Source organism: Colletotrichum scovillei (genome assembly GCF_011075155.1).
Source record: "Colletotrichum scovillei strain TJNH1 chromosome Unknown Contig00006, whole genome shotgun sequence".
Lineage (NCBI taxonomy): Eukaryota > Fungi > Ascomycota > Sordariomycetes > Glomerellales > Glomerellaceae > Colletotrichum > Colletotrichum scovillei.
In genome coordinates, this window is record NW_023336264.1 from 3,081,055 (window position 1) to 3,096,063 (window position 15,009).

The window sequence follows — 15,009 nt, forward strand, 5'->3', positions numbered from 1 at the left end:
GGAACCCCAGGACCACACAGAAGCAGGCTAGCATGAACGGGAGATTGATTGACAAGAAAGAAAGTGTCCGAAGAACGGCGCGTCGAGTCGCAGTTCCGCGATCGGAAGTGAAAGTGCAATGCAGTGAGTTGAGTGAAGACGGCGACGGCTGGGCTGCCGTCGGTGTAGTGAGTGGTGCAGCGCTGCAGTGGGTGACAGACTGAGCTGACATGCGAAAATGCTCAGCCGATTTGCGTCGGAAAGTGCGACGCAACCCGATACAATGCGCTCCTGTCTTCGCATACCTTGTCCTTTTACCCCGCCGACGTCGCCCCTCCATGTTGGGGGGACTTGGGTTGGGTTTCTGCCCCTCGCTTCTGAACTCCCGATTCCCGAACCCGCTGTCGCGTGTTTTTTTTTTTTTTTTGTCTTTCCATTTGGCTACCTTAGCACGTAGTCCCCTGAAGACAAGCTAGGCAGGGGTTTCTTTCCTCCGGTGGTTCTCCGGGGCCATCTTATTCTTTGCCGCCGTTGCTGGAGGAAAAAAAAAAAAAAAAGGAGGGGTTAAATCTGTATCCGTACGTACTATTTCGAAATCTCATCTCGGAATTGAGTTGTCCAAGGTCGTTCGGTTCGCAGCCTTACGGTGCGTTGGATCGCTTGAACTGTGTTGACTGTTGACGGAGCAAGGAATGCTCGGGTCTCATTCGACGGTCACGGAGCGGGCATTCCAAAGTCAACAAACCACCACCGCAAACAGTTCCAGGGACTTTTACTCGCAGCTCCGCTATGGAGGATGCTTTTACACACACAGAGACAGAGAGTTGCTCGGCACGTACGTAATAAGATGGCTCTGTGAATAATGCAAACCACGGTATTGGCTACCAAGATCAGATGGCAACTACGAAATACAAGTGAGCTGCATCGTGACTAGAAAGCTTAACGTATTTGGTGCATGTTTATCTATATTGATAGATCTCGTAGCTATCGATATCGCGAACTCTCGAAACCACACACATACACAGCGCACTTCATGTAGGTAGGTTGAGAACCTTTGGTGTGCACCCTCGGTAGGTAGGCCGATGGGAGAAGAAGCACAGTCAAAACTCCTCGGCGTAACACAGTAAAAACCAAGAGATTGATTGATAACCTTAGATCCAAAAAGAACAGCGAAGAGGGAGGAGGGAAAAAAAAAAAAAAAAGTCCCGCGTGGAGAATCCCAGCCAGCTTCCAGCCCAAACCCCGACCCGAGCGGATGACCGACCGACTGCGGCGACAACATCTACGGAGTAACAGAGTCTAGGACGACGTGTTTCCATCTGTCTGCCCATCTCATCTCATCTCATCTCCCCCCTCCCGAAGTGCTCCCATCCAGTCCCCACCGCCGCCGCCGCCGCCACCACCACCACCACCACCAAAACCGCCGATCCAGCAGCTGGGTAAGGCGGCCCTGAACCTGGCTCACTGCAGACACCTCAGTGAGTGACACGCACCAAAAAGAGGGCGGCGGCTGCCTTCTCCAGTTCTCACGTCCCGCCCATTCAGAGAGCAGCCGCCGCCCTTCCGCTGCCGGCGGCGCCCGGCGCGACCGACCGTCCCAACGAACCACAGCGCTTGCCCAGCGGTGCCCAATTCTCTTTTACTCAATTCACACACACAACCAGAACTCCCTCACTCGTCCCCGTCCTGCCAACCTCTCCGTACACATCTCCGATTCCCACAACGGAACTTGCCCATGGATCGAGACACTTTTTTCGGTGGAATAATGCCGCAATCTAAGCTCATCTCTCTTGCTTTCTCCTCGTATTATGGCCATATTGGGACTACATACAGGACCACTCCTCCCGGGTTTTCCCGACATATGGAGGATGCTTCTCCGTCTTTTTGAATATCATGTTGCATCTTGTTTCTCCTCCATACCCTTCCCTCACTTAGCTTACTCTGCTAGACCCATTCCCTGCCTCCTTGTGCGGAATTCGAAGTCCCCTTGGAACCCATATGGAGACCCAATGAAGAGAAATAAAACAAAGCGAGCAAACGCCGTGAAACGCCTATCCCGAAACAACATATCTGCCTGCGTAAACCTGTAGACCCTCCACACCACCGCTGCATCTGCAGCTGCAGAATCTCAAAGGTCGGCTCATGAGAAAAGAAAAGCTTAGCGTCGTGAAAGCCCCCATCCATCCCCCCTCCATGTTCTAGGTATCCCACTTCTTGGCACGCCTTCTACCAGATCGCAGCCTGGTCGAAGTCGAACCTCTTCAGCTCCTTCCCTGCATCTTCCAAGTCCTTCTTCGCCTTCATACGCATGTAGAAGATGGGGCAGTCCTTGCTACTGCAAATCACTTCGCAGTGCATGCTGCCCTGACACCGCTGGCACTGCGTCCAGAGCCGGCCGAACCGCACCTCGAGATCCGACGTCTTGTCCAGAGTCTTCTTGTACAATTCGCCGACCCGAGGCGCGCAATCCGAGCACACTGCCCCCGCGCTCTCCTCCTTGCCTCGGAGTGGTTTCTTGCATCCCATGCATGTTTGCGTCTTCTTTGCAAACTTCATCAGGCCTCCGACGGCCGGCGCTGACACTGCAATCGTGCGCGTATGCGCTCCTGTGAGCAGCGAGTTCGCCTTGGTCTCGCCCAGAATGGGCTCGAAGATTCTGCCCAAAGGCTTCGCGAGCTGGTTATCAAGGTAGTATCGGGTGTCGATCGGTACGTTGTTTTCAAGGACGTAGATGGGATCCTCAGACTTCTCGTAGTTCTTTGCGCCTGCCGCACCCTTGATCATCACATAGGCAACTCGATCACCTAAACCTGGTGCCGAGCCTGCATCGCGCTTCTTCATTCTCTGAGCGAGCTCGACATGAGCCTGTTTGGCTGCGTAGTCGTCTTTGGTGAGCGCCTTTGTAATGACCAACTTTGACATATCAACCTTGTTTTGCAATAAGTCCGCAATCGTGTCTTTGACGTAACTGAGAGTGAAAGGTCAGTCGACATTATTCAGAAATCTGACGGTGCAAACTTACTCTTGCGCTCCCTGGACATCTTGGTCGATGAGCATCATTCGAAGCACCTTCTCAATCACGGTTTGGACGAGCAGGCAGTTATCTCGGCGAACTGTCTCGATACCCTTGGTATCCATCTTGTCGTACTTGTTGGGATTCGTCCAGTACAGGCCGGCGTATCGCTTCTTGTTGATGAGCAGGTATGGGTAGTATACCTTTTCGAACTCCAATTTGATCGGCTTGATGAACTTGGAAGAGACAAAATTCGCAGCTTCTTCGCCGAACTTCATGGCCTCGGGAAGGTCCTTGGTGCCAAACTTGACCATGACAGAGTCAGTGTCACCATAAATGACCTGAGCGTCATGGGTGTATCCATTGGCAATGCAGTACTTCTTCTCAACTTCCTCCTTGGTCTTCATAATCATCTGTCGGCCAAAGGCTGTTGTGCTACTGGCGATTTCGAGACAAGGCAGCTTGCCGGTTGTCGCACCCGTGAGTCCGTAGACGGAGTTTGCGCTGATCTTCAAAGCCAGTTGTCGACCGTTCAACACTGCTTTCTTGAAAGGATCCGTTTCTCCAGCCAATTCACGCTTGGCCTGCTTTCTTGCGGTCAAAAGTTCCTCGAGAATCTGAGCAAGGAGACCCTTCCGTTGTTTGGTGGTAACAAAGGTGTCGCCGTTCGGGGTGACGATGTAATCATCGTCCTTCTTCAGATCGAACTTCTCGATGGCCTTCTTGTTGACCAGTGTCGTATAGCATAGGTTGTGGGCCTGCATGATACTCGGGTACAGTGAAGCGAAATCGAGGGTTGCGATAGGCACATCGTAGTATCCTCGGGTCGGCTCGATGACCGTGGCGCCTTCATACTGCTCATCGCTACCCTCAGATCTCATATTTGGAATGACGAGCTTCTGTTCTAGGGCCTTCCGGAAAAGCTGACTGATGAATTTCACCTGCTGTCCTCTGGAGAGCAAAAAGTTGAACGGAATACCCGTGACTCTGGCCATCTCAGTGTAATTTTCAAGGCAAGATAGCTTGTCCATGAGCCGCTGCGGGAGGTATGCGTCCTTCAGACAGTAAAGAGCGAGACGGCGGCGCGATTCAGGGGTACCGTTGAACAACTCTGTGATCATGGTGTAGTGGACATCTTCCTTTTGCTCTCCCAAAAATTGGGAGCACACAGAGTTGAGCGTGTAACTTCGAAGGTGGTGGTCGCGCTGGACAAGCTGCAGTAAGTCGAGTTGCAACCGTCCGTTGGTATTGGTGGCCTTGCTGTCGCGGTTACCCATCTGCTTACTGGAGAAGTTCGTCTCCTTGGCTCTGGAAGGGATGCTAGGGATTCGAGACCAGTACTCGAATCCTCCAACCTTCAATGCCTTTGCTCGGTCGAGAAGGTATGGGAAATCAAAGTTGGCAATGTTGTATCCGATGATGATATCTGGGTCGACTTTGATGAGGAACTTCTGCCACTCGCTGAGCATCTTCTCCTCCTTTTCGAACTCGAGAATCTGTGTGGCGACGATAGGACTGGTTGTGTCCAAGCAGAACACGTTCCGCACGAAGGGCTTCTTTTCTCCGTATCTTGTCACCACGTTTGCGATTTGGATGACGGGATCGTGTGTCGCCTCTGGAAAGATGCCCTTACGTCCAGCGCACTCGATATCGAACGACATGATTCTTAGAGGAGCCATCTTGGACCACTCTCCAACCGGCTTGTGAGCGATGAGGTCGAGGTAATTGATCTCGGCTTCGATTTGGCAGTTCGATTGTCGTTGAGACTGGTGCAGGACCTGGTATTTTGATGCGGGGGCTTCAACCCAAGACATTCCGAAAATCTAGCAGGAAAATATTAGCCTCGTCTATATAGTTGATGCTAGAGAAACGCACCTTGCAGTCGACCATGAAACGGAGGACGTATTGAATGTTGTCGAATGTCATGATGCCACCATCCATTCCCTTCCACAGGCCCTTCCAGTTGGCATTGCCCGACTCGATCGTTGTCCGAACTCTGGCGATGAACTTGGGGTCCATGACAGTGACCTTGAGGTAGGGGCTCTTGACATTTCCTTGGAAACCATAAATGTTTTCTCTCATCAGGAAAGCGACTGAGTGAATACAAGGCTGGTGCTGTGCTACTTGTGACTCGAGATAGGCCTTGAAAGCATTGCAGTCTTCGGGTCGGAACGCCACCGGGGCAGCGACGTAGAGGTAGTGTTTGAAGTCGGTGACGTGCAACATCACTGAGTGGCCTTGCTCGGTAACACCAAACAGCTTGACCGTTGCTCGACCGCCATGTAAACTGCCCTCCTCGGCCTCGATTTGCTGAAAGGTCAGGTTGTCCCTGGCCGGGTTGAAGTCGACAAGCGGAGGTCGGTCCCATGACTGATCCTTTTCGGTATTGTTCTGCTTGAGTTCAGAGATATCCTGGCTCAACTTCTCGAGAACTTCTGATTCGAAGGCGCTCTTGGGTTGACTGGAGCCCGGAAGATTCTTCGCATTCTTCTGGGAACCGACATGGCGGGCGGGTGAGGACGAGAACCCTTCGACTTTGCGCTTCTTGAGGGACGATGGCGTCGACGGGATATTGCGGCGGGTGCTTGGAGTCTCCCCAAGCACACGCTTTTGAGGTAGCACTGTAGCCATTGTGGTGATCTGGCTGTGGTGGAAGAGTTGTGCAGAGTGAATCAACCAGACCTCATAGTCGGGTGGATTTGGGGGGTCGTTAGGTTGTTGCTATGGGATGGAACTTTCAGAAACCCATTAACGCGAAGACGCGCTTGACGTGATTGACGTCGACGTGACTTGACCCACTCTAAAGTGGCTGACGGAAGGCGCGAGCTGATGACTAAGGTAAGTGCACTTGGGTTCCTCTAGGTCTGAGACGCGACGTTGACGCCAAAGACGGGAGGTGCAGGAGAGTGGGTACTTCGCAGATTATCCCCACTCAAGTTCAGGTACGCCCTCCAATATCAATGCTGAGGCAACCGACCAGAGTTGAGAAACGAGCTCACATTCTGTTTCGTTTGCTTATTGGCTGCCTTCCCAGGATGTGTCATCACTACACAATTGTCCTTCGTATTTCTTCGCCCTCATTTTCCCCTTCTCCACCTGAGCGATGGAACGATGTTTGTTAAGGTAAAACTTAGGTGACCAGAATGTTGTCGAAAGGTTCTCACGAGGGACAATAGCGATGGATGACTCGTCGCAAAACCAACTCTTGATATCTATTAGATGAGGTTAAGGTATATGTGGATATCAAAATGTCTACAACTACAAGATGTTGGAAGCTTCTATACAAGACAACATGCTTCCAGAAATGACTGCTCAGCTGTCATTGCATTCTACACATGGTCCCTGTTAGCTATAATGAACTCGACAGTACAAGTGATTCAAATAGAGCAACATGGTGGCACATAGTCTCGCAAGGCAAATAGCCGCTCTTATTTCGCCGTGAAGAGACAGGAGAAAGAGAGACGATATCGCTTGCAGTTGTCTTCAGATATCCATTCTAAGAGGCATCAACGGCGGTTTGTCACGACCGCTCAGCTAAGCCATGCAAATAGGATTCATCAAGAGATTGCCAAGAAACTCATGGTAGGAATGAAGAGACGCAAACTTACTCTCAATCAACTTCCGAAACCTCTGCTTTGGCGTGGTAGGACAGCATTTGACGTAAGGCGACGTAACGGGGTATCTTGGTAATGCGTCTGTGGGCGCGCCCATGGCAATTTACTTCCTCAACGGCACACGGGCAACCAACTTGACACAGAAAACCATGGGGAAAGAGCGTTCATTTATGTTTTCATATTAGGACTGGGCCGAGTTTTAAATACGTAAACCTCGTGCAGCCCATCGAATGATATGTGCGGGGTAAACCAGGGGCGTCAACACAACGTCCAGGACGATGCGACTGCGTGATGCCGAGACGGTTGGTCGGTCAGCGGCAGCGAATAGAAAGAACCCTGGCAGACCCCCGCAGCGCTATGTGTGTGGCTCTACCTATGAAGACGATTTGTCTCTGTTGGACGTATGGGAGAGGATCCTTTCCTTCTTTTTTCATAAAAAATACCCATCGTGAACCGGGACGCCGTCGCTGAGCAATGCAAATCATGAATCACCCTTGCCAAAGTCCATAAACCAGTGCAATGCAAACTTTCGTAGCATTAATTGGGTCGTTCCTCCTATGATGTCAACTCTTCATGATGAAGTGATTTTGAAGTTGTCAAGCTCGCACCAGTTGTTTACAGGCTAAGTTCAGGTTAGCAGATGATCATGAGCATGGGTTATCAGATAACTTACAATACAACTGAGGTACTTGCACCAACTGCAAGTGTTGTGGTAGATGTAGAAGTTATTGAGCAGGACGATAAAGACAATGATGACAGTCAGCAAGAAGCCGGCTCTGACCAACCACCATGCCCACCAGAGTGGCTTCCTGCCCTTGAAGAAACCGATGGGATTCTTCAAGAACGGCGGTGGGCCACCCTGGTTGGGAGTGAGATGCATGGATGCGTATGATGGATCCTCCGCGCCAAGTCGCCGTCTCAATGAATTGGGCGAATGCAAGACGCAGATGCCGAGCGCAAGACCCATCAGGAAGCCACCGATATGGGCAAAGTTGTCGAGTCCTGGCAGTAGACCCAGTACGAAAGAGATGACTACATCCAACATGATGAACATCAGGTCTTTCACAGGGCTGCGGCGGTCCTTCCAGGAGTACAGGAGATCGAGCAGGGTGAGAGCGATGACGCCGAAAAGGGCACCTGAAGCACCTGTGGATGCAGCCATAACACCGGCGTAGTTTGCTCCCATGACGTTGCCGAATATGCCTGCGCTCACATAGACCAAGAAGAAGCGAATCGAGCCGATGGCTATCTCCATCTCCTTTCCTATCGTCATTTGCAGAAGCAGGTTGAAGCCGATATGGATGAGACCTGCGTGCAGGAAAATGGGTGTGATGAAGCGGAACCACTGGTTAGGTTCCGGTGACTGGTTGATGTCGGTGTAGGTAGGCTCCGGCACACCTCCGAAGCCACACAAATCGCCGAGGCCGCACTGGTTCGAGGGATTGCTGGCGTCGCTCGAGGTCGAGTTCGGGCAAGGCCAGGTGATGGGCTGGCCGAGATCTTGGATACCCTTGACGTTGTGCATGCAAGCTACGTAGCGAGCACCCATGTTGATCATAACGTAGGTGGAAGGTCCAATCATGGGGTTGAATGAGGGCTTGGTCATGATGGGAGAACCGGTGAGTTGAGCTGCGTTCCGTTAGTATCAAGTGCTGTCAAGTTTGACCTATTGATTTGGCTTACCGTTCTTCACAATCTCAGCGATGAAGACTGCAACCTGAACCAAGGTGAAAATGTAAACGACCCATGGAATACCCTTTCTGTCGGCGCCAAACATGCCCAGCTGACCAAATCCAACCTTGTTCTTGTCACGGCGACTCTTTGAGCGACGAGATCCCGCAGGTGCGTCGTAGACATGGTCATTCTCGTTCATCTCCACATCCTTGTGCGGCTGCGTCGGCTGCCGGCTTTGCAAGGGAATCTCGTCGGCCACATTTTGTCTGCTCGAGTCTGGAGAAGTGGAATGACCGTAGTAGGCGGTGTCCGGCTGAGCATAAGGGTTCTGCTGGTGGGGATCGTGGCTGTTGTAGGCCGTCTGGCCATGGCCGGAGTAGGCGGTGTTTACTGTGTTCATCGTGTTCATGCGCTGGGGTTGCATGTTGTTCGTGGTCTGAGGATGAGGGCTCTGTGTGTTTCCGTTGTGGCGAAATCCGTCCTGCGTTGAGTCTACGGGATAGACATGATCGTCAAAGACGCTTTCGAAAGGGGATACAGTGTTGGCGCGCGGCGGTGGTGGTTGGCTGGCGCCGGGTGCAGGCGTTATTGAGCTGTAGGGAGGAGCGGGTGTTGAGCTGGTTGAGGGAATGTTGTTGTAGGCAGCACCGCCGTAATAGGGAGCAGGCGAGGGAGAAGCTCCTGGAGGGGGTAACGGTTTGTTCTGGTAATAGTCGTTGGCGGCCATGATGTGTGCTGGGTCGGCGGATGCCAATTACGAAGGGATTGGAATTATGTGAGACCAGGGGAATGGGAATCTGGGGCGAGGTGTCGTCCTTTTCTGAGAGTCGAAATCTCGCTTGGAGTGGCTGAACTAGGCTTCGGCGGGCAGCGAAGGCAGGCAAGGCGAATCGGACTAGTGCGAGATGGAGAATGGCTCAGGTACCGACCGGAAAGGGATGGGACGCGGAGAAATGTGACAGCGGGAGGGTTGAAATGAGGTGTGTGTCGTAACGCGGTCGGGGGGTCGTGGATATTTGTTCGATGCAGCGTTTTGGCGTGGATCGATGAGCCCGAGCTAAGCCTGGAAGACGGATGGAGTGATTGAGTTGAGGTATGGATACAGTGCAGGGTGTCCGTGAGCGCGGTGGGTCGGTAACAAGCAAATTAAGCCCGGCTTAGCCAGCCTCTTTGAATGAGACCAAGGTAACCGGAGTAAGCTGAAGCTGAGGAAGGGCAAAGCCGCCAAAGAGAAGTGAGAAGAATGTCGTAAAGTAATTGCAGGTTTAACTCCAGGCGCGCGGTAGGCGAATTATGAATTAGCGGACTGGGAGAATGCCTGTGCACCCAACCTGAGCTACACTACTTCGGATGACCGGGTGAGTAGAAAGATGGTTTGGGTGTTTTGGGTGCTAGAGTGTCGGAGCGCAGAAAGGGGAGTTCCTGTGTGACACCTAAGGGGTTATAGGGGGCAGAACGAGTGAAGGGAGTGCCGCCTTAGGTACGCAGTCAACTCGTATGTCGTCGGTCGAGGGATAAATCTAGTAATAGGAGCAGGACACGTTCTCACGACACGAAGGGGGGGGATGCGAGGAGGTTATTTCTTTTAAACAGCCCAGCTTTCAAACGCAAGCCTTCCTGGTCTTGTTTCTGTTTTCTGCCCAAGCCCGCCAAGTGGGAGGCAGAGTACCTTGCGGCTGGCGCTGGACCAACAACTACACCGGGTTGGATCCATAGGTACGTAAGATACAGAGGAGGAACGGCAATGTGGTTGGCAGTGAAGAGGACCCAAAACACTGCCCGCCTCTCAGACTCGAGGCCTCTCTTGAATGAGTGGATCACGGTGACGGGAGTGTGTGGGAGGGAGGTGGCCCAGTGAGAGGTCAAGAGGGGGGATGCACAATGGCACACCACCAAACGGGAGTCTGAGCAGGGTGCAGTAGGCTTGCAGTAGTTCCGGCTTTGAGGCTGTGTCAGCAATGCCAGCCTTTTTTTTCTGCATCTTCCACTCCGACCAGAGTCTTTTCCCCGCCAAAGGGGACCGTCGCCAGTCATACCTAATTACCTTACGGTGCCCGTTCGTACGAAGTACACCTAAAGTACACTACCTTACGGATCGGACATTTGAGCCTGAGGTAAGGTGGGCAAGGAACAATAGGTAGCGTCCTTGCCTTACGAGGCACGATGCCTCCGGAGTACAAATGTCAAAAGTGACAGGGCGGCTGCCATTCAGCAGCGTATCTGCATCTGCAAGTGGCAGCCCTTCGCGGCAGCGGCACATGTCGCGGTACGAAGACTCGTGGCTGCACCTCTGAGTTGTGCTATGTTTGGAACAGGGACCCACAAGTTTCAGATAGTTGCGTAACCCAGCCTGCCGACCCCCGGCGTGGCAGGTGAGCTGTGAGGTAACTCGACCAGACGGGACCCTTTGTGCCTTCTTCCAACGTCCTTTCTTGCCTCTGTCGAATGTATCTTTCCACTAATTCAAGCTGGGCTCGGAACAGAGCCACATCTCAGCCGAGGTCGATGTACCCGCCACTTCTCTTCTTCTTGAGCTCTTCCATGAGCCTCTCGCTTCGATTCTGCGGGCTGCAAGGCAGCTTATCGTGCCTACCTGGGGATACATCTATCAACTTCAGACAGCAGGCCATCCACCTCACTCACTGATCCGCTTAGGGAAAGCAGGATGACATGATGATCAACTGTCAGCATTCGAAACCTTGAAAGCCAGCCATAGCAGCAGCTTCTTGCAATCCTTCCGATGAAGTGCCCTATGGCCAACGACTGCCGATCCATGCAGTCAGTACATGCAGACTACGGGCAGCATCCTGGTAGCCTGGCTCCGACACTCGCTCCACAGGACGGCCACAACCCCAAGCCTTCAAGAGTCATGACCCTGCAAACCCTCGGCGATTCCACAACGTTGGGGGAGCAACACCAGCATGAGGTGTTCATTCCATTATTTCCATCCCATCAATATCAACCTCAACATCAACTGCCTTGCCGCCATCCGACAAGGACCGGCCTGGCGGGGCAGGAAAACCTTCGATTTCTAATCGGCCTCTCCTTGGAATAAATGACAAGAAACCATCCTGGATATCTGGGGGTCCCCAATAAAGCTCTCCAAGGTGCCTTACAGATGGACCCCAAGGACATACCGACCGGAATGTGGATTTCGCAACACCCGCGATAGTGCGCCTTCCTGGAGAATCTGCCCGACACTGTGGGTTCGTCGCTTCTCAGCCTCCTTTTGCTCGACTCTTCCCGGTCAACATCGTGGCACCTTGATATCATTCCAAGCCAAACTTGGCGTTCACCAGGAATTGGTACAAGAACAGAGAAGACAGACCCAGGATGGTCTTCCAGCAATACCCGCTGTTGTGATCACGGAACTGATACATGTCAGCTGAGCTTCCAACAGTTGCTGACATTCACTTGCATAGTCTTTGCACCAGTTTGGGCAAAAAACCTGTGCCAGGTCGTCAGCTCACCAACAACGGTCGCGCTCTGCGCAGGTTTGGGGCACTTACGACAAATGGTGGCTCGGCCGTCACCCACTAAGCAATGGTTACTCGTGGAGGCAAGCCACACGCACTATCGGAGAGAAACACGAGAAAGCACCCAAGCCCATGAGATGACGTACTCGCACAACTTTCGAATCCTCTTTTAACTCTTTCTCGTGCTTTCTGATTGCGAGAGAGGTGACGCTGGGTTTGACAGCACCCTGTCAGTCATTTTGGAATCCCCCGAGCCAGCCCTATCCAGAATGCTGGCTCAAGCTGGAATCATCGTTGTCCGTGCGTTGTCGGAGATCGGGGGTCCTTTCGCCCTGCGTGCGGCGCGACTGAATGGAACAATCTATGGGCACCTATGATGGCGCCTCAGGTCCACGACCGTTGCGACGCCACACGCTATCACGTGTCGATAAGATAACAGAAGGGAAAAAAGACCCCTGGTTTTGTCAACTTTTTTTTTTTTATCTTCGCTTGGGGGAGCTTTAATTAGCAAGAGGGTCGTTGCGCAGAGTTTCCAGAGTTCCTCAATTGCGCGGAGATTTGCCTACTGCACGCTGAAGATCCAGTTAACACAGCTATTCGAAACTATGAGCAAGAAAATCCGCGGTGGTGATTCCGACTCCGACATGGAGGACGGTGGCGCCAAGCTCAATGCACCTACGGTTCGCCTGACTCCTCGAGTCTTCAGCTGTCATGATTCTAACCCCCACCTTAGGAGAATTCGACCGATGCCATGGATGTAGATGTCCCACCAACTCCTGCCGACAAGAGACAGGCAGCAGCCATGGCTCGCGCCGAACGAGCTGCGCGTAGAAAACAAATCCGTGAGGGGTTGCCGCCTGGAGGTTCCCAAATTTCTTCCTTGGCCAGCACCCCGAATCCCGAGTCCCAGCCCGCATCGCCTGCGCTCAAAGCACAAGAAAAGAAGACGAGGGGACGGAAAGCGACGAGAAAGAGCACAGTCGTCGCTGAGAAGGAAGAAGAAAAACCAGAGGACAATACGGCGACAGGAACCCCCGACGAGACCACCACAGCAGCAGAGCCCGCAGAGCCCGCAGAGCCCGCACAGGCAGAAGAGCCAGCAGAGCCAGCAGAGCCTACAGAGCCTACAGAGCCAGCGACAGTGCCTACGCCTACTCCTGCAACAGATGCCGAGCCGCTCCCCTTCGTGATCGATGTGAATCCCACCAAGGGCAAGATCGCCGACAACATAAGCGCGTCCGTAGCCAGCTACGCCACATCCATTGCCCCCAGCTCGGCGTTCGGCGGCGACAGCCAGATCGGTGGCCCCAACCGCGCAGCAAGGCGGCGGCAGATGCAGATTGATAACCACCGGAAGGCGATTAAGAAGGAGCTTGGCATACCCGCCGAGTCGGACGAGCGCACGGATGAGGTGGACGCGTTGCTCAAGACCTGGATTGCCGAGTTTGACGAAAAGACCGAGGCGCGGGCGGCCAAGAAGAAGGCCAAGAAGATTGCGTCAAAGGGGAAAGCAAAGGGTAAGCCTTACTCAGGACGAAACAACAAAAATGATGAGAAGCAGAAGCAGATAAAGAAGCAGAAGCAAAAAAAGGCCCTACGAGACCGGCAGGGAGGCAACTAGGAGAGAAGTTGGCCGACCTGCGGCTCGATGGGGCCCCGCCGATTCTGGAGAGCAAAGGCGTCGTGAGGGAGTAATGGATGTGTGATGAAAAGGAAGAGGAAAGGAGTATACAATAAGACAAAAGCATATATGCATGCATAGTGGCGTCTAGCGGGTCAAATGGGAGGAGGATATATCAATAACAAATTGACTGCCGAGCTCAAATAACGGCATACCGGCCATACTTCGCAAGATGGCGGCATATCCTTACACGTCACAGATCGCAAAGCGCGGACCTTACTTGTGTGGTGGTGCTCGATAATAGTAATGTACAGCCAGGGGAGATTGTCACCAACCCATTGATGCTCCAAACTGCAAACCTTCCAACGCCTTTTTGCTAGACTCCCTACTGGCCAGTGTATACCTGGACTTTGAGTCGGACGATTTTCCCTTCAAATCCATTACTTTTTTGATCTTGGTATCCTACACCGGTCGTCACCTCTCGTCGACAAAACTCCCCCCAATCATTGCTTCTTCTCACTATCGTTCTTCTGACTCTCCTCTGCCTCCTCCTTCTTCGCGCCACTCCAAACCTCAGAAACCTGCTCGGCAATCAAATCGCCCAACCCCTTGCCCTCAGCAAGCGCCTTGGCGTGCTCAGCGGCCCTCTTGGCCTCCCAGTCCTCGGGCTCGCTGCCGTACCACAGCCTCTGCGCAAGGTTCCGCTTCTTGAACTCGATGGCGCGCATCTGCTCCTCCGTCAGGCCCTCACGGCGCATCCGCTCCTCGCGCAGGAGCTGCTTGGTGCGCTGCGCCTGCTCGGGCAGCGTCGTGGGGAACATGCGGCCGAGACGGGACTGCATGCGCTGGAAGAGGGACTGGCCGCTGTAGTCGTAGATGAGCTGGTTGCCTGAGGCGGAGAAGCCGGTCCAGAGCATGAAGGTGCGCCAGTCGATTCGGCGGGGGGGCATGAGCATGATTAGAGGGCAGAGGACAACGCCTGCCCAGGCTGCGTTGGTGATGATTTTGGGGGTCGGGGTCGGGGCTTGGCCCGTTGATTGTGTAGAGGCTGAAGACATTGTGTGTGGTGTTTGTGGTTGTGATGTTTTTCCGCGATGGAGGTTTGTCGGTTTTGGGGATCGGAAGTCGCTCGAGTCGGTGGCTGTGAGCAAGTCTCCACGCGGGTTCGATTGCGTCGATGCTATGTTTGTAGATGATCCTCGAGTTCGGGACGGAGACTGGTGTCGCAAGGTGGGTGGGTGATGCTGGGTGTTCAAGTCAATGACGATTGATGAAGCTGTCTGGTGCAGGTGCGAAAGAGAAATCTCCCAAAATTTTAGAACCACGCTAGGCCCCGGCGCCGAAAGTCGAGGTGGGGCCGGCCCGGGGGCCCGGGACACAAACCACCTGAGTCGAATGCTTGCACCTAGCTAACACGAGCACTCTTTCCTACCTTTGCAATTGAACCATTGTAATAGTTTTCAAGCGGTGGTCATTGTAAATAGGTAATCTGGCGAGACGAAATGGTTCAAAGCAGGTTTCAGTGACGGATTCTTGGCAAAGATAGCGGGGGCCGATTGAATCTAGGACCTTTAGACTCATGAAGATGACTGCGAGAAATGTGAGGAATATCTCCGAGGTTGACAACCAAAT

The 15,009-nt window shown here is 53.1% G+C and overlaps 4 protein-coding genes across 4 annotated transcripts; 1 reads left to right on the plus strand and 3 right to left on the minus strand.

Moving 5' to 3' along the window:
- Positions 1 to 1,715: 1,715 nt before the first annotated feature.
- Positions 1,716 to 5,713, minus strand: HER10_EVM0000373 (DNA polymerase family B). The gene is made up of 3 exons (XM_035470158.1): positions 4,868 to 5,713; positions 3,002 to 4,815; positions 1,716 to 2,947 (listed from the first exon to the last, which is right to left on the minus strand). Exons 1-3 carry the CDS (start codon positions 5,621 to 5,623, stop codon positions 2,206 to 2,208), a joined length of 3,312 nt encoding a protein of 1,103 aa, XP_035332026.1. The 5' UTR covers positions 5,624 to 5,713; the 3' UTR covers positions 1,716 to 2,205.
- A 577-nt stretch (positions 5,714 to 6,290) lies between these two features.
- HER10_EVM0003405 (rhomboid family protein) lies at positions 6,291 to 9,819 on the minus strand. Its single transcript, XM_035473082.1, has 3 exons — positions 8,290 to 9,819; positions 7,280 to 8,235; positions 6,291 to 7,228 (listed from the first exon to the last, which is right to left on the minus strand). Exons 1-3 carry the CDS (start codon positions 9,005 to 9,007, stop codon positions 7,178 to 7,180), a joined length of 1,725 nt encoding a protein of 574 aa, XP_035332386.1. The 5' UTR covers positions 9,008 to 9,819; the 3' UTR covers positions 6,291 to 7,177.
- Positions 9,820 to 10,820: 1,001 nt separating this feature from the next.
- Positions 10,821 to 14,639, plus strand: HER10_EVM0011694 (uncharacterized protein). The gene is made up of 2 exons (XM_035481118.1): positions 10,821 to 12,436; positions 12,490 to 14,639. The coding sequence occupies exons 1-2, from the start codon at positions 12,362 to 12,364 to the stop codon at positions 13,375 to 13,377; spliced, it is 963 nt and encodes a 320-aa protein (XP_035333411.1). The 5' UTR covers positions 10,821 to 12,361; the 3' UTR covers positions 13,378 to 14,639.
- Positions 13,881 to 14,435, minus strand: HER10_EVM0003676 (uncharacterized protein; the record flags this gene model as incomplete). Its single annotated transcript, XM_035473342.1, has 1 exon — positions 13,881 to 14,435. The coding sequence occupies one exon, from the start codon at positions 14,433 to 14,435 to the stop codon at positions 13,881 to 13,883; it is 555 nt and encodes a 184-aa protein (XP_035332413.1).
- Positions 14,640 to 15,009: the final 370 nt, after the last annotated feature.

Excerpts from the sequence above, each read along its gene's own strand:
- HER10_EVM0011694 (XM_035481118.1), top strand. The coding sequence starts at position 12,362 with ATGAGCAAGAAAATCCGCGGTGGTGATTCCGACTCCGACATGGAGGAC. Across the intron at positions 12,437-12,489 it reads CCAAGCTCAATGCACCTACG|GAGAATTCGACCGATGCCAT; the intron begins GTTCGCCTGACT and ends CCCCCACCTTAG.
- HER10_EVM0003405 (XM_035473082.1), bottom strand. The coding sequence starts at position 9,007 with ATGGCCGCCAACGACTATTACCAGAACAAACCGTTACCCCCTCCAGGA. Across the intron at positions 8,236-8,289 it reads CGCTGAGATTGTGAAGAACG|CTCAACTCACCGGTTCTCCC; the intron begins GTAAGCCAAATC and ends AACGGAACGCAG. Across the intron at positions 7,229-7,279 it reads GCAAGTACCTCAGTTGTATT|CCTGTAAACAACTGGTGCGA; the intron begins GTAAGTTATCTG and ends ACCTGAACTTAG.
- HER10_EVM0000373 (XM_035470158.1), bottom strand. The coding sequence starts at position 5,623 with ATGGCTACAGTGCTACCTCAAAAGCGTGTGCTTGGGGAGACTCCAAGC. Across the intron at positions 4,816-4,867 it reads GTTTCATGGTCGACTGCAAG|ATTTTCGGAATGTCTTGGGT; the intron begins GTGCGTTTCTCT and ends TTTTCCTGCTAG. Across the intron at positions 2,948-3,001 it reads GATGTCCAGGGAGCGCAAGA|TTACGTCAAAGACACGATTG; the intron begins GTAAGTTTGCAC and ends TTTCACTCTCAG.